This window comes from Peromyscus leucopus, chromosome 11, assembly GCF_004664715.2.
Source record: "Peromyscus leucopus breed LL Stock chromosome 11, UCI_PerLeu_2.1, whole genome shotgun sequence".
Lineage (NCBI taxonomy): Eukaryota > Metazoa > Chordata > Mammalia > Rodentia > Cricetidae > Peromyscus > Peromyscus leucopus.
In genome coordinates, this window is record NC_051072.1 from 56,377,364 (window position 1) to 56,403,347 (window position 25,984).

At 45.5% G+C, this 25,984-nt stretch overlaps 1 protein-coding gene across 1 annotated transcript in view; it reads right to left on the reverse strand.

Annotated features, from left to right (window-relative positions):
• The window catches only part of Jmy (junction mediating and regulatory protein, p53 cofactor), a 77,164-nt gene extending 65,600 nt beyond the window's left edge, over positions 1-11,564 (reverse strand). The window contains exon 1 of the mRNA XM_028892875.1: positions 10,006-11,564. Within this exon, the coding sequence (XP_028748708.1) occupies positions 10,006-11,019 (1,014 nt within the window). The 5' untranslated portion in view covers positions 11,020-11,564. The remainder of the gene's footprint in view (positions 1-10,005) is intronic.
• Between the last annotated feature and the right edge of the window lie 14,420 nt (positions 11,565-25,984).

Consider the following 25,984-nt stretch of genomic DNA (forward strand, 5'->3'; position numbering starts at 1 on the left):
CACATCTGTTTTATCAGTTATGCCTAGTACCTGACAAGAGAACTCCGAGTATTATTTAGTTGCTTAGTTATTAATGATTATGATGCTAGAGGTCAAACCTAGGGTCTATCTCATGTTATAAATATGCTTTGCCACCTAACTACACCTCCAGCCCCCAAAACTATTTAATGAATAAATTACTGAATGCAATTTAAGGGCTTCTAGGTCAGTACTTACAATTTAACATTATTCCGATTGTAGTTCTGCAAATGTAATCAGGGTTGTCTGATATGCTTGTAAGCAAAAGGAAGATATAGAAAAGATAGATAAGATTAAAAAGAAATAAAAGAATAATGGTTGTTAGGCACAGTAGTGCACACCTGCAGTCCCATCTCCATGGGAGGCTGAGGTGGAGCATTTGAGCCCAGGAGCTCAGGCCGGTGTGGTGGTGAGAATAGGAATCCCCCCCCCCCATGGGCTCACATATTTGAATGCCTGGTCATGAAGAAGTGGTGCTACTTGACAGGGATTAGGAGGTGTGGCCTGTCTGACTGGTGTGACCTTGCTAGAGGAAGTGTCACTGGGGAGTGAGCTTTGAGGTTTCAAATGCTCAAGCCAGGCCCAATTTCTCTCTTCCTACTGCCTGGTGATCTGGATGTGGAAATCCCAACTACCTCTTCTCCAGCACCATGTCTGCCTATGTGCCACCATGCTTCCTGCCATGGACTAAGCCTCTGAACTGTAAACAGCCCCAATTTAATGTTTTTCTTTATAAAAGTTGCCATGGTCATGGTATCTCTTCACAGCTATAGGACACTGACTAAGACAGCCAGCCTGTCTCAAAAACCAAAATTCAAACCATTAAAGGGGCACCAAGGGCTTAGCTCAGAAGCAGAGCACATGCCTAGCAGGAGAAAAGCTATGGGATGTGGGTGGAGAAAATAAAAATTATAATCAACTGTACCAAAAGGACCACCATATCCTGTAAAGTCAACCAAATAATTAGATACATATGTAGCAGCAACCTGTCTTGGGAGTCATGGAAGGGTCTCTGATGACGTACAAAGACCAGACCAACCTGTTGTTCTTATTGAGACACTGAATCAGTTTGGGAATGTTAACCTTTGTGGGACCAACTTCCATCATCACAAACACGGCTTTGAATCACCAACCTGGTTTTTAGTAGAAATAGGTTAGGATTTCAGAGGAATCCAACAGCCAGCTAGTAATCATGTCTCAGGGGAAAGTAAATGGTAGTTTTTATTTGCTGTGAGTTTCTATATACTAGGCACAGGCATGTACATCTCACTAATGACCTTATGAAGCAGGGATAAATTTCCATCACTTCAGAAATGAAGGACCCGAGGCACAGGCTCAGTTATCAACGGCTCCCAGACTAACTCATGTTCTTCTCTATACCTCACCATACGGCCGGCATGCGTGGCCACTTTGTTCTTAACAGTCTTTTGAGTTTAGAGAGACTGAAAATACCATGGAATTCCACGGAAAATAGTCAACTGAATGGGCCAACTGGGAAATGTCACAGTTAAACAAGATTTGAAAAGAACAAAAGCATACTTTAATTTTAGATTCCTCCCAACTCCACTCTATAAAATTCTAAGCATGCTGACACTTCAACAAGAACTGCCGCTTTATCTAATCTATGTAGGGCAATTTTCACCAAGACAAATAAAACATCCTAATCAACTAGCTTCAGGTTCCACAAAACTTAACACAGAAGAAAAACAACTCAAGAGTCAATTCTGAGGCACTCCAGGGAGCCAGAGTGAAACCAACTGTTTACAAAAGCAGCATCAATATAGACATAATTCCCTTTTAATAGAATAATGAATAGTATTCCCTTGCAACTTTCAAGGTTCAATATTGCTATTAGAAAGTTAATTCATACATTTTCTCCTTTGAGCCTTCATTAACCCTGCTTGCTATTATCTTATTTAGTTTCCTAGTACCAAAAAATGTACTTAATATAAACAATATGGAGGAAAACTTCTAACTAAAAATAAAGCAAGAGAAGTCAACATCTTTCTCCCCACTTTCAGATCTATCAAGAAACACTAGTGAAGGAAATAAACTGTTTTCAGTGCAGTTATGAAGGGGAAAGGAAGATTAAAGGTAGCAGGAGGAGACAAGGAGATTTCTGGGCAGCAGTCTAGACTACGCCATACTCCCTCCTTCTACTCTGGAGGCTAATAGATAGTACTAGGAAATGCTTTTGTGAGGAGGTATTTCTTCCAAATAGCATATATTTGTGAAAATTTTAAAGGTGAAATATCCCCACATCTAACCAGATGTGGTTACTCCTGGCCAGAACAGTCTAAGCCAGAACTTGAATATATTTAGCCAGGCATGGTAGTGTGAGCCTTTAATCCAAGTCCTCCCTCGGGAGGCAGAGGCAGGAGGATGAGACCAGCCCAGTCTACATAGTTCCAAGCCAGCCAGTGCTACATAGTAGGACCTGTCTCAAAAAAGCAAAAAGAAAGATCACACAAACATATTCCTCCTGTAGCTTTATATTGAGACAGACAGACAGACAGACAGACAGACACAAGGGGGGGAAGCTTTATTTGAGGCAGGATCTCATTTTGTAGCCCAGTCTGGCCTAAAATCTATAGAACCTCCTTCACGCCTCAGCCTCCCAAACTCTGGAATTACAGGTATAGGGCAGAGGTACTGCTCCCCCGCAGCTGGTAAGCAGAAAGGTGAATGTTTTCATATTTATTTAGAAAAGTTATTTACTTTTGTAAATAGCCAGGCATGGTGGCAAATGCCTTTAATCTCAGCACTCTGGAGGCAGCGACGGAGGATCTGTGATTCTGATTCCACATATGTAGACAACCTGGTCCACATATGGAGCTCCAGGACAGCCAGGACTAGTTGATTATAGTATATGTACAAAAATCAAGCTCTTCCAAAAACATTAGTGTGATGGTTAATCCTGATTGTAAATTTGTTAGAATTTAGAATCACCACATAAACAAACCTCTGGCACTTCTGTGAGGTTGTTTCCAGATTAGGTTAACAGGAGTAGAAAGACCTACCCTAAATATGGGTGGTATCATTCCATGGGTTGAGATTCTGGACGGTATAAGAACAGTGAGCTGAGTGTCAGCATTCACCTTCTGCTTACCAACTGTTTCATGTTGCCATGGTATCACCACCATAGTTAACAGCTACCTCACACTCTACGACAAAATAAATCCATTCATCCATGCTCTTGACAGGTACTTTGTTCCAGCACACGTCAGAGTCCCAGGACCTCAATATGCCTGGCCCTGTACTGTTTCCAGAAGTTAGATACAAAATGCTAGAAAAGCAAAAATAACTTTACCAACTATACCAAAAATCACCAAGAACCATTTAGAGTCTGTTGTGTGCATGTGACCTGCCACTTAAAAGCTTGTGTGGTATGAAGGCTTTGCCAGACACTGGCACTATTTAGAAGTGATGTGCGCACTAAGGATTGATCTACTGATGGGTTCATAGTTGAATGGGCTATTAGAAGGTGAAGGCTATCCGGAGGAAGCAGGTCACTGGTAGTGTGCCTCTGCAGTCTATCTTGTCCACAGCCGTCAGAGATGGGCAACCCAGCTCCTTCACTCTCTCTCCGCCATGATAGTCTGCCTTACCTCAGGTTCAAAGCGAGAGTAACTAACCATGAGCTGAAACTAGGAGGCAACATCTTCCCTCCTTTTACGCTGTTTATGTCAACACCCTTCATGGTAATACAGTGAAATCTAACCTCAATGCCTTCATCGTACCCTTGGAAATCAATCCTCCTGTCAGTAACAGAGAGCTAGGCAGATTCAGAGGAACCATATCTTAGCCTTTTACAGAGTAAAGAGCCCCAAGAAACTCTTCATTACAAGAAAACAAGCACACAAACAGATGGCCGACCTTTTGTTTTCCGTTAGTAACAGTACTTTGTAGTCAGCCAAAGGCCAAGTAAATAACAATGGAGAACAGTAACACCAATGAAGTTCTAGGTGAAGGATTAAGAAATGAAGGCAACTATAACCACACCTTCTCCCTTCCAAACACACACATCACATTACTAAAGAATTTGGACAAGCTGGCCTTCTTTAGCAAGGAAGAATCAAACCCAAATTTGATGTGTGAAATATCTGACTGGGCACCATGAACCCCTCCTAATGGCTTCATAGAGTGTAAGCATTTAGGTCAGTAGTTCTCAACCCTGGGAAGTGAGATCCCTTCACAGGGCTGCAGTTAGGAAGGATGAGAACAACTGTGATTTAGATCAAGAAATCCAGATGAACCAAGGTGATAGGCTACTCCTATAACTCCAGCATAGGGAAAATAGAGGCAGAAGCATCAGGAATTCAAGGCCAGCCTGGGCTACTTGAGACTGTTTTCTAATTATTTTACTTTTGTCAAAAAAAGATAAAGGAAAAGGAAAGGAAAGGAAGAAAAAGATACCAAACAAGCAGCATGCTTTGGCACAAGCAGCACGAGGTTGGTAAGATGGGCTTGGGTCTGCATCTGAAATTCTGTCACTCCTTAACTGCTTCACCCTGCCAAACGCAAGACCATTGTAAGCCTCAACTCTGGCTTCAATAAGGTAGGCAGACATCCACTTGTACTGGAGATGCAACTCAATGGTAGAGTACTGTCTAGCATTCAAGCTGGGCCCCACCAGGAATACTTAGAGCTTGATATCTACGCCATACTTACTAGAAGCTACCTTTATAAATGCCAGGTAGTTGTGATTTCATATGTCCTAATTTGTAAGACATCCTTTGGTTATTTCTCCACCTCTCATTTAAGAGACTAAATAGGTAAGCATGCCATCAGAAGTAATGAGTCCTAATAAAAATCTAGACTGTTCTGACTCCAAGACATTCAGTGTGCTTCTTTGAAAGCACTTTCTGCTCTCAATGGTTTTAACTCAAAAATCAGATTCAGTATATTTATATAAACAATACATTCCAAAGTAAACAGATTTTTAGATCTTAAGTAAGCCTCTCTCATAATTGAGTTTCACAAGCTGAAACGCCAAAATCCATCATTTGAAAAATAAGCAGCCAGGTGGTGGTGGTGCACACCTTTAATCCCAGCACTTGGGAGGCAGAGGCAGGTGGATCTCGGTGAGTTCGAGGCCAGCCTGGGCTACAGAGTGAGTTCTAGGACAGGCTCCAAAGCTACACAGAGAAACCCTGTCTTGAAAATAAATAAATAAATAAATAAATAAATAAATAAATAAATAAATAAATAAAATAAGCTATGATTATACAAGAAACCATTACTACATACATCTAGGTCAAAGTTAAGCTTTAAGCTACCTATGTGAACACACAGTAATACAAACCTTAGCTTTGCTCAACAACTAAGATCTACTGCTACACTGTTCAAAGAGGCCTTGGTGGCACTTGTCTAAATATAAAAATTGCCTGCCTACTATATAAATAGTAGATACTACAATAAACCCATGTAAAAAGTCCAACACAAAACTACAAATAACAAGTATTACATTTCCTTTAAACTGAGGCTTTTAGTATATAATCTTAGAATGCATCTGTCATTAATAAAACAATTTATTAATATTGTGTTAGTGTATAACTTGTAAATCCTCACGCACTATAATTTCCAAGTGTGAATCATGAACAAAAATTTCCAGTAGAAAACAGACAAGGGAGAGGGCCTCTTAAGCTCCCCATACCAACTGTTCTTTCCTTTGCAGTTCTAGGAGCTGAGCCTAGGTCTCACACACAGTAGGCAAGTGCTCTACCATTGCATTGACCTACCTATCTCCCCAGCTCTATTTGACTCCCCGCCTTGGCCTCCTGAGTGCCTGACACTACAGGCCTGGTAAACCATACTAAACCTTAAGGGTACTGCAAATATTAAACTCCAAGTGTCACAACCTTACATAGCAGAGCAAATAATTTGCAAGAGTGCTTTTTGTTCTGGATGTTGTTGATTTTTACGTTTTTGAGATGGGGTCTCAAGTATTTCAGGTTGGCTTCAACTTGCTACACAGTGGATGACCTTGAACTTGTGGTCCTCCTTGCCCCACCTCCCAAGAGCAGAGACTGCAGGTGTGGGATCCTACACCAAGGTTCCGGTGCTGGGGATTGAAACCAGGGCTTCACATCAGACAAGCACCCCATAAACCATGCTTCCAGCCCCCATTCCATTTTGGTATTTAAAAATCTTAACAAGTCAGGAGTTGGGACACACACTCACATTATCCCCAGTCAGGAGGCTAAGGGGGGAGGATCATAAATCTGAGACCAGCCTGGGCTACATAAGGAGACCGTCTCAAAATCAAAAAACTAACAATTTTAAGAGAATTTTAATTTATTTTAAAGCATCTTCCCTGAAGAATATACATTTATCAACTTATAAAAATTGTATTTATCTACAACTTCACATTAAAAGGACATGTCTTATCCACTAATGTTGAGTGCAGGGAATTCAACAGAGTCAAGGTCAGTGGCCTTCGTTACAATGTTGTTTTACACTTTTTTTTTAAGGGGAGGGCTGGAGATGTGCTTCAGAGGAAGAGGATTTGCCAGGCTTGTACAAGACCTGTACTTGAATACCCTGAAGATAAAACCTTCCTTAAGCAAGTCACTGACCATCTTGAACAAAAACAAGTATGGACTTTATAGCTAGGAAAAAGTCATGCTATGGGGGCAGGTAACAGATAAAGTCAAGGAAACTGAAGAATGAAAACTATGAACAAGAACTACATTTTCAAAGTATTATCTGTTCAAATATGTTATTTACCAGACATACCCAGCATAAAAAAAAATTGGTCAATTCCACAAGCTGTGTTGATTGAGATATGGAAGGAAAGACAACACTAAATCCAGTAGAACAGAAATGAACTCAACAGAACTCATACAAGTGACGTACAACTGCTAGAGAACATTTTTACCTTTGGAAAAAAGCAGCTGTGGAGCGTGCGGATCAGTGCGTGCTCGAGAGGTTGATGTGAGGTGCTGTGCTCCAGGGAGCCTGTGCTGTTCAGGACCAGCCTGGACTAGAGTCCTGTTCCACCAACCAGTGTCATCAGGGAGGGCATATTACAGCTCTTTGGTAGAGCACTTGCTTGGCATACTGCAAATCAACCCCCATACCCCACCCCGTGAGCAAACTACCAACACAGAAAAGAATCTAAGCTGCAGGAGAACACATTAACAACCTAATTTAGAGTATCGGAAATATTCTTGGTACACTTCCATCAGCATGTCCATGGCAGACATCACTAACTAGTCTCCACACTCCATCTTCCAGTATAATTCAGGGGAGGCACTACAGGCGAACTTGTTTGTTATCATTGAGAGCTATTCCTCAAATACCATTCTAGTCAACTTCAGAAAGAATCAAAAGCTTACATATTTGTTGTTAATGAATTTATAATAGTTTCCCAAGACAAAAAAAAAAGATTCTTCAAAAAAATTGTTTTATTTTCTTTTGTTTTGTTCCTCTGCTAAAGAGAACCAAACAGATAGATATAGATATGATGGTTCACACCTGTAATTCCAGCACTCAGGAGGTTGAGTCAGGAGGATCAAGAGTTTGAGGCCAACTTGAGCTACATATTGGTGAGTTTCCAAGCCACTCTGGCTACAGAATAAGACCTTACTTTAAAAAAAAAAAAAAAGACTGGGGAGATGGCTCAGAGGTTAAGAGCACTGGCTGCTCTTCCAGAGGACCCTGGTGCAATTCCCAGCTCACAACTGTCCCCAGTTCCAGGGGATCCAACTCCCTCACACAGACATACATGCAGGCAAAACACCAATGCACATAAAATAAAAATAAATACTTTAAAAAAATTAAAAACACCTTAAAGAGAATAAAATATTTAGTTAACAGATTTCTAACTAAGAAAATGTGTTCTTTTAGAAAAAAAACTAGCCCTCAAAATTGAGTTCTAGAAAACTAAAATTTTTAGCTCATTTTTGACCCATCTGAATCTACAAAACAAAGGTAACCACTTTTTTTGCGTATCATTAAAGGTGAAATCAGACAGCTCTCAACTAGGAATTAAAGAGCTTCTGGTTTGGAAAACACTAGCTATCTACAATTTCTAGTTTGAGAAACTAGCACACACATGTATAACTGAGTAATAAAAACGTTTTAAAGCTTAAAAGAAATATATGTTAATATGAACACTAGAAGAAAGAATATCATGCTATTTGTCACCTCTGTTCAAAAAGATACCAAGGTAGAAGTGAGAAAATAAGGGGGAAATGAAAACAGCCCTGGAGTTCTAGGATCAATTATTATGAGTGATGTTTACCATACAGTAAACCACAGGGAAGCAGTGAAGAATCTGAAGAATCTTTTTTTTTTTCCTTCAAGACAAGGTGTCACTAAGTGGTTCTGGTTGTCCTGCACCAAGCTGGCCTCAAACTCACAAAGATCCACCTGCCCCTGCCTCTGGAGTGAGTCCCAAGTGCTGGGATTGAAGGCTTGCTCCTCGTAGTGAAAAGTTTTGATAAAAGAAGTTGTAAATGTACTGTGTGTATGGTATAAGTGAAAAATAAGTATTTCCTAAATACTCAAGTCTAGCAAAGAAAACACCCAATATTCTATGAAAAAACCCAGAATGTCCCAGCTTCCTGGTTGAACAGCAGTGTGTGTGTGTATGTGTATATATATATATATATATATGTATATGTATGTATGTATATATATGTGTGTGTGTATGTATATATACACATATATATACATATACACATATTATATATATATATATACACATGTGTGTGTGTGTATGTATGTGTATGTATCTATTACACACACACAAATGACACCACGTCAGGAATAAAAACCCATGAAAAGCAGCTTTTCTCCATCCCAAACCAACCATGATACATATATAGTGACATTAGAATAGTAAACTGCTTTGAAAAACTACATATGCCGGGCGGTGGTGGCGCAGCCTTTAATCCCAGCACTCGGGAGGCAGAACCAGGCGGATCTCTGTGAGTTGGAGGCCAGCCTGGTCTAGATCGAGATCCAGAAAAGGCACCAAAACTGCTCGGAGAAGCCCTGTCTCGAAAAACCAAAAAGAAAAACTACATATACTGCCCATTAGGAGAAGCTATTAAATTATCTTTTTAATAAGTTTCAACAGAAGCTGGTAAAGAGGTATGACTATAAACACACAATGCAGAGCTCCATATGTATGACCATTCAGGCATCCCGCCCTTTATTTCCTGTTATTTAAAGAATTAAAGAGTATGGAAAAGTTTTCACACTACATATGAAAACATAATGAGCATTCCTGCCCATGACCTTCCTTCTCCCTAAAACAGGAGTGAAACTTGAGTCATCTGTAAAGACTTCATAGTCTACACATTTGTGTCGATTGCCATTTGGACAAGTCAACACACTTAAAAATGAATTTAGGATGCCGGGCGGTGGTGGCGGCAAACCTTTAATCCCAGCACTCAGCACTTGGGAGGCAAAGGCAGGCAGATCTCTGTAAGTTCGAGGCCAGCCTGGTCTACAGAGTGAGTTTGAGGACAGCCAGGGCTACTACATAGAGAAACCCTGTCTCGAAAAACAAAAGACTTTAGGGCTGGGGTGTAGCTCAGTGGCACACTTTCAGCACAGCAAAACACTGAAAGGTAAAAGTTTCCTACCTGCCGATGTCGCCAGAGCACACATGGGGAACAAAAGCAGATGAACTTTGTTCCCGTAAGACAACTATTCTGAGTACATAAACATGACACCTGGAAAGAACAGTTGACGTCTGGGCAAGTTATTGTCGCTTTAGGGGCAGAATAACATCCATTCAGTTCAAGTTTACAGAATACCTATTTTCCTAAGTGCTTTCGTCTCTACCTATATTTAGTAAACTGGGTACTTTGGGGAGGGGGGGCGCCCTAAAGACGTCCCAAAGGTCCCTCGCTGAGATAACTAGAGAAGAAAGCCGTGGGTAAACCGCACTGCGCACACCCCAAACCAAGGCCCCGGCCCTTGACAGTGAGACAGGGAGACCCGGGACGGCCGCTCGGACTCGACCCTCACCTCCTGGATGCGCTTCCTCGCCCGCTGAAGCACCTCTTCGTAGCCCTTCTGCCGCAGCTCGCTGAGGCTTTCGTAATACTCCTCGGGATCGTCCGTCTCGGTGAAGAGCACCTGGGAAAGGATCTTCCAGCCGCACGTGTCCAGGCCGTGGCCCAGGTAGACCTGGAGCTGGTAACACAGAGCGTCGATCTCCTGCTCGGTCATCTCGGGGGCGCCGCCGAACAGCACCGTCCACATGCCCGACGGCTCTTCGGGGAACACCGGCAGGCACGGCTCCAGCTGTGAGTTCACCGAGCACAGCTGCTGGTGCACGGCCCGCAGATCCTGGAAGGAGAAGAGCCCGGCCCAGCTGCACTCTTCGGCCGAAGACTCCAGCTCGGCGGCGGGCGGCGGCGGCGGCGGCTCCGAGTCGGGGGGCGGCGGCGGCGGCGCCTCGTCCTCCTTCACCATTTCCAGCACCTCGATCTCCTCGGAGACCGCCCCGGAGGCACTCATCACCCGCACCGACGACAACGGGGGCGCCGGCGGGGCTGGCGGGGCTGGCGTGGCAGCAGCGGCGGCCGCATCTCGGGATGGCGCGCCTCTGCGAAGCGGGCTGGCCTTGACCCGCGCAGGGCTACGCAGGGGACTCTCCGGTCCTTTGCCCGCCGGACCCCGGAGAGGATCGCCCCGCGGGCTGCGCGCGCTGCGCGGAGAGCCACCCTCGGCCCAGGCCGGGCTCTTGCGCGGCCCGGGGCTCCGGTGCACCGTGGCCGAGGCAGCGGCCTCGGGCCGGCCCCTGGTCGCCGGGCTGCCGGGCCCGCGATTCCCATCGGGCGCAGGAGCCGCCGCCTGTTCCCGGGAGCCGCTCCTCTGCCTCTGGGCCGTCCGGTTGTGGCAGGTGATGGCAAACTTGCCTTCGATCTCGTTCCAGGCCACGATGAACACGAACTTGTGCTTCTCGCGCTCGTCGAAGACGTGGGGCCGCACCGCCACCCAGTCGGACTCGAGTGTCTCCTCCAGCGCGAACGACATGGTCGCTCCAAGGGCCCGGCCGAGGGGGGCCGCCCGGCCGAGTCTCCGCGGTGGCCGCGCCCCCAGCTCACCCTTGCCGGGCGCCTTCAGCCATCTTAGCGCTCCGGCCGCTCTCCCACCGGCTCCTTTGTGGCGCGACTCTCACCGGAGACAATACGCGGCCCGGAGCAGGTAGTTCACATGGTCACGTGCGGCCGGATCTGTTTACAAGCCGCCGCCGCCGCCGCCGCCGCTCGCTGCGGCAGTGCGGGGGGCCCCGGGGCCGCCCCGGGGTCGCCCGGCCTGGCGCGAGGCCGCGCGGGGCTGCGGGATGCGCCGGGGGGCGCGCGCGCGCGCGGCCCGCCGCTCCGCAGGGGCCGACCTCCCCGCCGCTGCGCTCTGCCTGCCTGCCGCCGCCGACCGCGCCGAGCCAGCCGGGAACCAGACGCCAGACTATCCTAAACTCCGCGGCTCAGCATCCCCACAATGTTGCCATTAGGCTGTGACGTCGGCGGCTCCACGAGGGACGTAAACACGGGCACGTGCGGCACGCTGCTGACGCGGCGGCGGCGGCGGCGGCGGCCGTGGCGGCGGCGGCGCGCGCGTCGTGCCCGCGCGGCGGCGCCCCGCCCCCCCCTCCCCCCCGTCCGCGTCCCCCAGCAGCGCCTGCGCGTGGCCGCGGCCTCCCGGGCCCGAGCCCCGCCCCCCTCCTCCCCCGGCCCCGGGGAGCTGGAGGCGGCGGCTGAGGGTGGTAGCTTCCTGGCGCCGGGAGAGGCTGCTGTGCCCTGGGGCACCAGTGGCCTTGAACCCCGAGTAAGAGGAGCAAAGGCGGAGAGGGACGCTGGGACTTTTTCCAGGGACCCTCCCGTGCACGTTTGCCTGAAGGAGTCTGGATGGACACCCGTGTTCAGAAAGTACCCAGTAAACAGTATGGGAACTCTGCCAGGCTGGAGAAGGCTAAGTCAGAGGGTTCGGTTCTCCCCTGACACCCTCGAGACAAAATATAAGATGGACAAGTATCCGAGGACAACTCAGTGGGACACTGGAACAATAGGAAAATTCAGCCCCGGCCTAAGAGTGTGAACGTTCGTCTCCATAGAACCGTCTTTTATTGCTTCAGTTTTCATGAATGTGTACTGTTCTGAGAACCTCTTGGAGCAGACACTGGGCTAGGGCTCTTTTGAAGTTGTGTTCAGTTATCCGAATTCCCAGAGAGCACAAACAACAAAAAGTCTTATCAGCCAGACATGGCGGAACACGAGCATAATCCCAACACTTGTTGAGCAGAGTCAACAGGATCTGGGAATTCAAGGCCGGCCTGGGCTACAAAAGACCTTCTTTCAAAGACAAGCCATAAAAATCTAATTATTCAGACGAAACTATGTTGAAACATTCCCAACATAACCTAGTAGGTTTATGATCCAGTTTGTATTTTTGATGTTATCTTTCCTGTCAACGTTCAAGTCATCTGCAAAATAGGAATTAGTTGTTTTACTTTAAGCCACGTTTCTAAAACTTGTATAAAACCGGCTGAGTTACCCTCACACTGTCAGCTTTGTATTATCCTGACGTCTAAATTAATAGTCAAAAAGTTTAGCCCCGTCTCTTGGCTGAACATGTAGACCTTACACATTTGCTTTGAAACTCGTGCCAGATTAACCTCCCAGATTAAAAAAGAAAGAAAAGAAAAGGGCACTCGAAGATGTGCAGAAAAAGTTGAAAATGACTTTCTCCTGGTACAGTTCTTTGTACGCAACCGTATTTTCAAAGCTTGTATGTGCATCTGTGTTAACTCTCCCACGCAAATCAAAAACATACCTTTGAAAATACGGAAAGAGGGTTGGAGGTGGTGGCGCACCCCTTTAATCCCAGCACTCGGGAGGCAGAGGCAGGCGGATCTCTGAGTTCAAGTCCAACCTGGTCTACACAGACAACTCCAGGATAGCTAAGGCTAGAAAATGAAATGCCGCCTGCAGTGGTGGCACACATCACTCGAGAGGCAGAGGCAGTCAGAGGCAGTCGATCTCTGTGAGTTCGAGGCCAGCCTGGTCTATAGAGCAAGTTCCAGGGTAGGCTCCAAAAGCTACACAGAGAAGCCCTGTCTCAAAAAACCAAGTTAATTAATTAATTAATTAATTTAATTAAATGCCGCCTTAAAACAAAAAACTGAAAGAGGTCTGGGGTGTAACTCAGTGCTAGAGTGCTTAAGGAACATGCGTGAAGTCTTGAGTTCAATCTCCAGAGACATAAAAATGAATAAATCAATAAAATGCTGAAGGAAAAAAAAAAGCACTGCAAATTGGAGTCTCCAGCAATGCGAACAATAACATATATATAGGAAATTGTTCATCTTGATAAAAAGATAGCTGCTAAATTTTTATAGATACGGTTACTGACATGATCACCATCTCTCTTTGTGCAACACATTTTACATATTAGTATGAGTCTGGAGAATACAAGCTAAATCCGTTTAAAAGAAATCTTTTCCAGGCTTGGTGGTTCATACCTGTAATCCCACCATTTGCCTCCTGTAGCCAACTTGAGTTACAGAGTCAGGTCCTGTCTCACACAAAACGAAACAACATTTATGTACACTTATTAATTGTATCTAGAGTTACAAAACTGCATCTTATCCCAAACCTGCAAGGGGAAGATGGGGGCATGGTTACATGGGTGTTAAGTATTTTCTCCTAACACCACTGTTCCTTTTCAAAAGAGAAGTCTCCATGTTTCATGTTTCCACTATCTTAGCCATTATTATCCTAGAATGAAAAGAAACAAACCAAATCCCATGATAGATTACTGTAGTCCTCTAGAATTCTTTATTTAGGTCTATATCTGATTGTCAAGTGTGTAAATCACTCCCTGGGAATAAGTCACGCCACAGAAAAAGCACACACACCATCCCAACTGTGAAAAGGCTTTGAAAACTATTGAGGATTGTTTGGCAATCTGGGAAATCCGTTAACACTTTAGGCCTTTTAACAGAAACTCGAGTAGTTTAATTGTGATTTTCAAGAAGCATGGCGTTTCCGCACACAGTGTATCAATCCTCACAGTGCCATGCCATGTGGGTATGAAAGGAATGAGTAACTTGAACTGTGTGTGTGAGAACGCAGGAGCTCTGGACAGTGGGGGTTAGTCCCAAGGGTGGGGGAGTGAATGACAAGTTCAGGGAGCAGGTTCTGAATCCACGGCCAGCCCCACTGAATTTCCCCAGAAACAGACCCTGAAAAGAAGCTAGGAATAGAAAGGCTTGGAAGGGCCAGGGGTAAGTAACGTCTGTGAAAGACCGGAGGCCAATCAGGACTTAGCGCCTTACAGGGCAAAGTTTGTTGAACTCCAGGACAAAGATTGTGTCTTTCAGGAGTCCAGCGCTGGCGGGAATAGTCGAGCCTTGCTTGGTCGTTGGCAGAGGACCACTCTGAGAAAAGCGTGAGATAAAAACTTGGAACGGACTCAGAGGACCCTAACTGCTGAGTACTGTCAGTCTGTCCCTTCTTACAACGAGCGTAAAACTTTGCTGTTGTGGCTTAGTTGATTTTGGGCCGGAGTCTCACGACTTAGCTGAGACTGCTCTTGAACTCCTACCTCAGCTCTCCTGAGATTATAGACGTGAACCACTGTATATCCTTCCAGTAACTGTGATGGAATGGGCCTGCCAGTTATTTATTTATTTACCTATTTACTTATTATTAGGACAGGGTAGCCCTGTGTAGTCTCACTATGTAATGCTGGCCAGCCTGGAACTCACCATGTAGCCCAGGCTAGCCACTAACTCACAGAGACCCCCCTGCCTCTGCCTCCCAAGTGCCGGGATTGAAAGGATTTTATTTACACATCTTTATATCTATGACAGTACAGTTTGCCCTGTAAGCCATGTGGCTCTTTCATAAAAGCATTTGGGGAGTTGCTCTTCCAGCGCTGTGGTAAGCTTCTTTTTTGAGGAGAAACATTGAAGAGGGAGGTTAGGGCTAATTACAGACTCTTCGGCTTCAATTGCTTTCATGGACATACCTAACTTACTATCTCCTCCATTCTGCATTCCGAAGCCCCCTGTTCTCCTAGCTAGATCAGTTGCTCGCCTGGTACTATGTCCCAAATCCTCATTCTTGTGAGGTCTGAATCCCAGTAATTTTATTCATATATCATCACTGTTATTACTTCACCGTACATGTTATAGTTAAGCAGCCATGGTGATATATGCCTGTAATCTTAGCACTTGGCAGGCAGATCAGGAGTCTCAGGTCAGCCTCAAGTACATAGTGAATTTGAGGCCAGCCTAAGCGACTTGAGACCCTGTCTCACAAAACAAAACAAGAGAAAAGAAAAAAGTCTACCAGGGGTCAGGCACCTCAGTGCATCACTTGAGTTCCGTAAGCGTTCCTCCCAGCTCCCATCAATCTCTTGCCTCCAACTGCTCATGGTCAAGGAGCTCTTAGGACACTGATTGTGTATCTTGCCCTGGTTGACAGAACTCAAAATATCAAAAAATGTAAGATATTGCCTTACAGTTCAGTGGGTTCTTTGCTATGTCCCTGGCAAAAACAAATCCCTGTCTAGACCAAGACCCCTAACCCTGCAGAATCCAGAACTGTGGTGACTTCTTTGGAGTCTCCGAGAGTGTAGGGAATAAGGCCATTCTTTTTTTTTTTTTTTTTTGGTTTTTTGAGACAAGGTTTCTCTGCGTAGCTTTGTGCCTTTCCTGGAGCTCACTTGGTAGCCCAGGCTGGCCTCGAACTCACAGAGATCCTCCTGGCTCTGCCTCCCGAGTGCTGGGATTAAAGGCGTGAGCCACCACCGCCCGGCTAGGGAATAAGGCCATTCTTGCTTCTTTCTTTTGGGTCTCAGATTCATGTATTCTTCCTACTGGGGACATAATGCCTTATAAATGTCTGAGATGGTACTTTCACTGTGCCTTCATCATACCAAGCCAACACTACACCTATCCAGTGACGTCTAGAGAAGGCAGTTTATAATACATCGGTAAAGTGGGTCCTCTGATTGGACCCTATGGTGTATTGGATCTGTAGGCCACACATCGTATAAGTGGCTTGATTGTCTAACTGGCTAATACTCTGGGGGCAGGAAAGGCAATCCCATACTCAGATAAAACATCTATTCCTATGGGAAAAGAAAAAAGAAAATTCCCTTCCCGAATAAAAGAAAGGGATCTCATGTAGTACTCCATTTGCTTCCCAGTACGAACTTCTCAAACAATAATGCTCGCAGGGGCTCAGCACTGTCTTCTTTTGCTGACAAGGTGAACCATCTAATCAGGCTGATTAGATCAGCCTCAGTAGGTGGGGATCCATGCATCCGTGTTTTCCCCACACATACTTTGGTGAGGGGGATGGGAGGGGATCGGGGCTTGGCTATGGAACTCTGTAGGCCCAGTGGTCAGAAACATGCCGTGTAGCCCTGCCTGCCTCTAGCTCCCAAAGGCTGATATTAAATGCATGCATCACCATGCCTGGCAGAATCCACGTTTTCCAAACCGTACAAACAATCTGCGTCTGTCACTGCAGTCGCTCACCTGCTTTTCATGACAGGGAAATCAACTGGTCGAGTTATGTTGGCTACTTGGTGCCCATGCTGTACAGGTGCCTTCTGGAGGGCATGAATGTGGTGTTTAAAACCCTTCATGCCTCCTGCCCATTCTCGTAGACTTGTACCTAACTCTGACGTTCTAATTTTTCTCTTTCCAGGCTCCTGACCACTAATCTATACACAGTTTGACTCTGCGCCTCTCCGTTCACACTGTGGATGACTGGAGGTACTCCCATGGGGCTCTGCCTGCTGGGAAGACGTCTTTCACACAGTTACTCATCCCGTCATTCATGGTCATCCTGGGATGAGAGTTCGATGTAAACAGAATCTAATGCACTCACTTAGGACGCCCTAAAGTACTCAAGTTGCACCAGTTCTGAGCAAATTCTACAACAAACGGCTATGGGGCCACCACATGGTCCAATGACCGTATATTCCACCAGTGTCCATGTCGGGGAATATGGGGTCGTGGGCAAGAGCAGCAAAGACTGCATGATTCCATCTTCTCTCTCATCTCTCTTACCTCCCCCCACTTGACTTTTTGTTAGTGTTGTTTTGTTTTGAAACAAGAACTAGCTATGGTTTCCAAGGTGACCTTGAGCCTACCATCCTTCTGCCTTGGCCTCTGTACCACACTTGGCATCCATTTACATTTTAAAAACCTTACATCAACATAGCAGGGCATTCCCGTCCCTGGTACACTGTCTCAATCCACCACAGGGGAACACTTTAGAAATGGGACGATCATCTTAGGAGGGTCCTGTCTGCTTGTATGTGTGTGCACCTTTTGTGCTGGTACCCCAGGAGGCCAGAAAGGGCTGAAGGGTTCCCCTGGAACGGGAGTTATAGATGGTTCTAATTTGCCATGTGAGTGTTAGTAGCCAAACTCTAGTCCTCTGGAAGAAAAGCCATTACTCAACAACTGAGCCACCTCTTTCGGCCAGCTAGTGACTATCATCTTTTGTCGGGAATGCTGATGTCCCACCTAGCATTAAGAATTTGGTGCTTGGCTGGGTGCAGTGGCGCATGCCTTTAGTCCCAGCCCTTGGGTGGCAAAGACAGGCAGATCTCTGTGAGTTTGACGCTGTCCTGGTCTACATAATCAGCCAAGAGAATGAAGAATATAAACATTCATAAATGAACATCTATCTGTTAATATTCTGACCCACTCCTTGAAACCCCACCCCCTTGGTGCCAACCTGTGTCCTGACATAAAAGCCCCATTCTAAGGAAAAACTCCTCCCCTTCCTTTTCTCCCTCTCTCTTCTGCTTCCCTCCCACGAGGTACACACCTCCGAACCCCCTTCCTCTCTCTCTCTCTCTCTCTCTCTCTCTCTCTCTCTCTCTCTCTTTCTCTCTTTCTCTGCCTCTTTATCTCTTTATTATAATAAACTCTCCACGTGGATGCATTGTCTGGGTTGTGTATCACTGGCTGCCCTGCATGGCATGCATCTGCCAGCATGGTTACCTGCACTCGCTGGATACCCACAGTGGGGGGGGGGCTGCTGCATAATAATTCATAACAACATCTCTGAAAGAAAAAAGAAGACTGAGCTATAACTCAGACCTCCAAGCAAGAAGTCAAACCAGGGGGAAGGCCTGCTGTAATGATCGTTAGAGAACAGGCAAGCTGGGTGGGGATGGTTAGGTGCTGGTAGGAAAGCCTGGCTCCTGGGACAACCCCTAGAAGAATGTGACCTTGACAGCCTTTGCCACAATTTATCATGGGCCAAGGCCTCTCAAGAAGTGTTTGACAGTTGGGCAGTGGTGGCGCACGCCTTTGGTCCCGGCACTCAGGAGGCAGAGGCAGGTGCAGGTGGATCTCTGGGAGTTCGAGGCCAGACTGGTCCAGGGCAGCCAGAGCTGTTACACAGAGAAACCTTGTCTTGAAACAAACAAACAAACAAAAAAGTGTTTAAACTCAATTAAAAGCTGAGACAAACTAGTTTGTAGTGGTGGCCATCTATAATCTAGGAATCTATAATCCAGGAAGCTGAGACAAGAGAATCTCAAGTTTGAGGCCATCTGGGCAAATTATTCTGTATCCAAAAAAAAAAAAAAAAAAAAGAAGGAAGGAAGGAAGAAACAGAGAACAAAATTCAAAATTTCGATGAACCTGGAATCCTAAGGGCTTATTTCATGCAATTGAGTAGCAAGTTTCTCCTTTCTGAAGGGAGTTCTGCACAGTGCTTGTCCACATCTGCCTTGACTACCCTTCATGGTGCTTTAGATCCTATCATCCTGACTTTACAATTCCCCAGTAATGACAGTGGACAGGGACAATGGACAGAAGAGGAGGAGGAAAAACAATGCCGAGGGCCCTGGCGAGGGTAGGAATGCCACGTTCTCCGTGGTTCCAGGAACTGACCTAACTGGGGCAGCGGGAGGAGGACAAACACATGGACGCACCGAGCAGAACAGGCAGGATCAGATGGCCAGGGCCCTCGGATGGGGAAGCCACAGCAGCCCTGGAAGGTCACTGAGTTTATTACACACAGCTGAAAAAGGAGGCAGACTTACCTAACCTCAGGAGGAGCTATCTCTGTAGGGGGTCAGTCTTCAAGTAGTAAACACCCCAGGGAGAAAGCTGTGCATCATGGGGAGAAAGCTATGGAGGCATTTTCTGAAAACACTGTCAACATTCACACTCAGATCTAAGGAAGGCTTTGCCTTTCCTATGAGCTCTGACACTCCCATAGGGCTGGGAAGTTGGTCCTTGACACTCCCATGGGGCTGAAACTTTGGTTCTTGACATGGCCAGCTCACATGTCAACAGCACACACCCAACTCAAGACTTGACACACTGGGGCTTCCTCCACACTGCGCATAGGAGACACCAGAATGATAGAAAAATCACCCTCAGGGAAGTGACCAGAACTACACAGAAATGGAGAATGTGTCTGGCTGCTTCCTTCCGACATCTATTTCTCTGAAGTCAAGTCTCACCCCATGAAGAGTTCATGTCTCTGGGCTGGCACATTCAACCCTTCAGGAAGACAGAGCCTGTGCCCTGAAGACCAGGATCTCAACCAAGCCTGGGAATGAGGGAGAGAGGTTCCCATGTCAGAGAGGTTCCCTGAGGCAAGCCTGCAGCCAGTAAGCTGTGTAGAGAGAGGCAGCAAACAGTGGGGCAGTCTGGGATGACACAAGCCATGCCTTTAGGGACACGCGCAGTATGGAGAGTTAGAAGGCAGAAAGGTGACATCCAATAAAACCTATGAGCACAATGCATAACCACAGACTTGACTGTTTCTTTAAAGCTTAAAAAAATTATTGCAAAAAATAATGTGTGTTTTATGCATATATATTTTTTTTTCATTGCATTTTTTTTATTTAATTTGTGTGTATGGTGGGATAAGGGAAGGTGTGCCAAATGGGCATGTGGACACATGACAACTTTCAGGATCCGGTTCTCTCTTTCCACCATATTGGTCCTGGGGATCCAACTCAGGTCATTGTTTATGCATATATATCTAAAACTACAGGCAAGCCAAAACAAAATTTTATTTAGTTTTAAAGATATATAGATATAGACACTTTGTGGGTTTTGTTTCGTTTTGCTTTTGAGATAAGGTCTTTCTACATAGCCCTGGCTATCCTGGAACTCCTTATGTAGACCAGGCCAGCTTCAAACTAACAGAGAGCCAGCAGCCTCTGCCCCTTAAGCCTTGAGATTAAAGGCATAAGCCCCCATACCTGGCCCAAAATTTGTATCAATTTAAACTATATGTATGTGTGTGTCTATGTGTGGGTATTTACACATGTGGGTGCAGTTGCCTGCAGAGTCCAGGAAGGGACATTGGATCCCCTGGAGCTGGAGTTATTAGAAGTTATAAGCCTCCTGAATTGGGTGCTGAGAACTGAACTCAGATTATCCTTGAAAGGGCAGTATGTACCAGGCAAGGTGGCACACATCTTTAATCCCAGCACTGGGGAAGCAAAGGCAGGTGATCTTTGTGAGCTCAAGGCCAGTCTGGTCTACATGGTGAGTTTTGGGACAGCCAGGGCTACACAGTGAGACCCTGTTCCAAAAGGAAAAAAAGAAAGAAAGAAAAGAGCACACTCTTCATTATTTTACCATTGACCATCTCTCTACCCCCAAACAGAGCGCCTTCCAGGACAGGCTCCAAAGCTACACAGAGAAACCCTGTCTCAAAAAACCAAAACCAAACAAATAAAAAAGCTCTTGGTCTATTTCTTGTTATGTCTTTTTCTATGTTTATTTACATAAAAATGTGATCCCACCGTAAATACTATTCTGTAAGCTACTGACTTCACCCATAGTGTCTTTAAAGTGTTACTATTTGTATTTACTATTTTTTTTTTAAAGAATTCCAAGATGCTATGTGGTAGTACATGCCTCTGCTCAGAGGCAGAGGCAGAAGGATTGTAAATTAGAGGCCAGCCTGAGCTACATAGCAATACCAAATTCAAAAACAAAACAAATAAAAATCCAAAGAGGATTCCATTGTGTAAAGTTTTACATAATAATAGCCATTTAGGGCATTTAATGAATGTATGTGTGTGCACACGTATTGCTGGGAAGCAGACTCAGAGTAGGACATTTAGATTGGTATCACTCTTGTAGTTAAGTCTTTGAGCACATCCTTAATTATGTCTGCTTCCTTCCCCGAATTCTGTCTAGGGCATCCTTTGAAACTCAGACATTTAAACACTGTTATTTACAAATCCTCTAGGCAACAGACTTCAGGAGGGATTAGATACGCAAGAGATTTGAATGGAAAGCATCCCTAAAGGAAAAGAGGGAAGCTGATGAAGGGCTGGGAGGCTGCGATGTCCACCTGACCTCTGGGAAGGGAGTGGGAAGAAAGAAGTCTCGCGAAGCTTCCTAGAGGGGAATGTGGCTATGGCGGTTTGGGCCAGGCCAGTGTTGGGGTCTTTCGTTCTCCATCAGAGGCCGCTGTCCGAGACTTTCCATGCCTCCCAGGAGCAGGCCTGCCTAGTCCCCTTGCCTTATTCCACCACTGGCTGGGAGCCCGGGGAAGGGTGGTGGATTCTAAAGCAGCTGCCTGGGCATCTGTTGCTTATGCTCAGAAATCCGGGGCCCGTTCTCATTACTGCCATGAACACCATCTGTGCTTTGAAAGGCTTTCTACTACTGATTCATTGATTCTTGACACATCGAGGGCACAACTATGAGCATGATCACGGCGCTTACAACCTAGTCGCCAGCTCCAGTTTGATGGATTAGCATGGCATAGTTCCCTGAAATTAGAAATAGCCACATTTTCAGAGTATCCCAAGGCTAATTGCCAGGATATAATAAGTTCATTGTTTCATTTGCAATTGTTTTTTGATTCTAAGGTAACTACAAAACAGGGTTTGGGCTTTTTCTCATTGCACAGAATCTACTGTACTAATTTTGCCTGGTGCAGCAAACCCAGATATTAATAAAGTCTAGATATGACACAACTACATTTTTAAGGATTTATTTACTTTTATTTTATGTACATTGGTGTTTGGCCTGCATGTATGTCTGTGTGAGGTGTTGGCTCCTCTGGAACCGGGGTTACAGTTGGGAGCTGCCATTGGGAATTGTACCCCAGCTCTCTGGAGCAGCAATAGGATCACTTCTCGCTTTTGGCTAAGATCAAGTGTGGAGCAGCAGCAGGTACTCTTGACTACTGAGCCATCTCTCCAATTCCCCCTCCCCCATAACTGCTTTTTTTGTTTTCTATTTTTTGAGACAGGGTTTCTCTGTATAGCCCTGGCTGTCCTAGAACTCACTTTATAGAGGGTGGCCTCGATCCGCCTGCCTCTGCCTCCTGAGTACTGAGATTTAAAGGTATGTGCCGCCACACCCAGCTTCAACAACTACATTTTAAAAGGGTATTTTTGAGAGAGGAAATACATGCATCCCAAAGTACAAATTCCTCTTATTTTCCATTCGTAATAAGCCTTATTTTAAAATGGTTTCGAACCCAGTATGGCGAGTGACACATGCTTGTAATTCCAGAACTCGAGAGGTAGACATAAGAAGATTTTAAGGTCATTCTTTATAATACAGAAATTTCCAGCTTAGTGTGAGTGGCATGAGATTACTGTCTCAAAGCAGGATATATATAAATTAATTAATTAATTAATCTTATTTTTTCAGAAATATCTCAATATGTAACCGAGGCTGACCTTTGACTTCTCTCCAATGCCTCAGACTCACACAAATACTTATAAGAATTACTTATTTTATTTTATGAGTGTTTTGCCTGCATGTGTGTATGTGCACCATGTTTGTGCCTGGTGCCCGTGGAGATCAGAAGAGGAAGTTGGATTCCCTGGAACTAGAGTGTAGGTGCTGGGAATTGAACCTGAGTCCTCCTCAAGAGCGGTAAGTGCTCTTCACAGCTGAGCCCCCCCCCCCCCTGCAGCTCTGTTTCCTTGTTTTGTGTGTATCGGTTTGTATCGGTCTTCTATGGCTGCTATAACAAACTATTTCAAAACTTAACCTTTTTTACTTTTATTTACTCATTTATGTTTATTTTACTTTATTTTTTTAAAATAGATTCTCAAGGAGCCTAGGCTGGCCTTAGATTTGCCATCTAAGCCAAGCATAGTGGCACATGTTTATAATATTTATCCCTTGTGAGTCTGAGGCGGGAGGATGGAGAGTCTGAAGTCAACCTGGGCTGCCATAGTGAAACTGTCTAATTTTTTTTTAAGCTACATAATTAATTCAAAATTCTCACAGATGTTATGTGGTTTTACTCATTTTTTTCCCTTTTAGACAGGATCTGTCTATTATGTAGCCCTGGCTGGCCTGGAACTTGCTGTGTAGACCAGGTTGGCTGGGAACGTGCAGATATCCAGTTACCTCTGCTGTCCCAGTTGCTGGGATTTAAAGTGTGTGCCACCATGCCCAGCCTTGGTTTTGAGTTTTTTAAAAACTCTTTTGTCTAGTTAAGATTAATTCTCACTGTAAAGAAGTCAAGAGAAAGCACCCTCTAACCTCCCCCAAAGATAACCTGTCGCAATAAGTTTAACCCTCCCATGGTACTTCACTTGCATACAGGAGTTTCTCTCTGGAAACTGCCGGGTATGTTCAGCAGTTCTTTGGAAGTCTGCCAATTCCACAGTCTGTGCCCATTACATTTCTCTCTTGTCTTAGCTCCTTTTTTGATAATTTCTTTTCTCTACAAAGCTATTGTACGGCCTCTATGAGCTCTTTTCTCTGAATCTTTCAAAGCAATACAAACTCCCCAGCCCTGTACTACCTGGCTTGATTTATTCTTATGTGTTTGTGTATATGCACATGTGTACACACATGTGTGGAGGCCTCAATCACTGGTATTATTAGTAGTAGTAGTAGTCAGGGTCTCACTGTGATATCCATGGTTGGCTGGGAACTCATTATGTAGACCAGGTTGGCCTTGAACTAACGGAGCTCTGCCGGCCCTTGTCTCCAGAGTGCTGGGATTAAAGGGGTGTGCTACCATACCCAGTTTTCCATCTCATTTTTGAGGCAAACGATCATTATATCGGCAAATTGTCACATGCTGTTTGAATTCATTGAGAAGCACTTCTGGAAACAGAGTTGCCCTGTCTCCTCAGATGTAAGCATGTTTATGTTTTTATCAAGCGTCCCCCTTATCTGAGGATAGGCTGTCCGCCTAACTCTGTGACAGGGAGGGAAGAGAACAGTAAAAACAGTCCAGGAGTCACAACATTGTATCCTTGAGAACAGCTTGAGGGTGGACCTCTTCCAACAGAGGTGCCTATTGTTTATCACGTGACATAAAAGTGACTGCAGCGGGGGAGAGAAGCTCATCCGTGGAGAGAAAGCTCTGTCAGAAATACCAGCTGACGGGCTCAGCCTCTCCACTCGGCTTCCGATGGACTGTGTGAGAGCCCAATCTGATGACGTAACCTCAGCCTGTTCTACCTGCTCTTTTCCTGGGAAGCCTTACCCCAGGGACACTCCTCTCTGCCTAGGACTCTCTCTATGGGGAATTCCAGCTGAGTGTCTCAATGGGCTCCCCCAGTCAGTTTCTGCTGGAGTTTTGAGCACCCGATTTGATGATGTCTTGCTATCAATCCATCCACTTACCCCCCCCCATCTGCTATTTGCTATTCTTTTACTTTGACTTCCTATATACTTAATAAACTCATTCATTAACATGAAAAGTATGGCTGCCATAGATTATTCTCTGTGCTCTGTAGAACATAGGATCTCTCACTAAACCTGAGGAGCACTGATACTCCTGTCTCTGTCTCCCTAGTGCTGGGATTCTTTTTTTTTTTTTTTTTTAGATTTATTTATTTATTTATTTATTTATTTATTTATTTATTTATTTATATGAGGGCTCTACTTGGGTGTAGTGCCTGCGTGAGAGAAGAGAGCCTCAGAGAGAAGAGGAAGGTGTCTGATCCCATTGTAGATGGTTGTGAGTCGCCATGTGGTTGCTGGGAATTGAACTCAGGACTTCTGGGAGAGCAGCCAGCACTCTTAACCACTGAGCCATCTCTCCAGCCCCATAGTGCTGGGACTCTATGCACGCTGCAGCACCTGGAATTCTAATGCAGATCCTTAGGCATGCACAGCAGGCACTTTACTGACTCAACCATATCCTCAGCCCTTTATTTACTCTTCACAGTTTATTCTCAACCTCAGTGGCACTGCCGGACACGTCTCTTCCCTCCACATAATTTAAAACAGGATGATAAAGGGTGGGACTGGGAGATTTGCACTGTCAAAAGTACCTCTAATATATTGACAGGATTGGAAGTGACTTAGTCTAATTTCTGGGATCATTGCTCTATACCTGCTCTCTTCTTTTTCTTCGTGACTCAGTTTCCCCTCAGTTCCCTACAAACTGGACAGAGTCTTCTGCTTGCCCCAGCTCTGGGTGCTGAGGATCGAAGTTGGGGCTTTGACCAGTGTCTTAATTAGCTTTCTATTGCTGTGAAGAGACACCATGACCACAGCAACTTTTAGAAAGGAAAACATTTAATTGGGGCTGGTTTACAGTTTCAGAGGTTTAGTCCATTATCGTCATGGCGGAAAGCATGGTGGTATGCAGACAGACATGGTGCTGGAGAGGCAGCTGGGTGTTCTACATCTGGATCTGCAGGCAGCAGGAAGAGACTGAGATACCCTGGCCAGGCTTGAGCATCTGAGAGCTTAAAGCCCACCCCCTAATGACACACTTCCTCCAACAACCCCACATCTCCTAACAGTGCCACTCCCTGTCCTGGAGAACACAAATGTTTGCCACTCTTCCTGGATCAGCCATTGCTTTGTTTGTTTTTTCAAGACAGGGTCTCTCTGTGGAGCTCTGGCTGTCCTGGATCTCGCTCTGTAGCCCAGGCTGGCCTCGAACTCACAGAGATCCTCCTGGCTCTTCCTCCCGAGTGCTGGGATTAAAGGTGTGCGCCACCAGGCCCCGCTCCATAGCCACTGCCTTTTTGAAACCAGTAACTC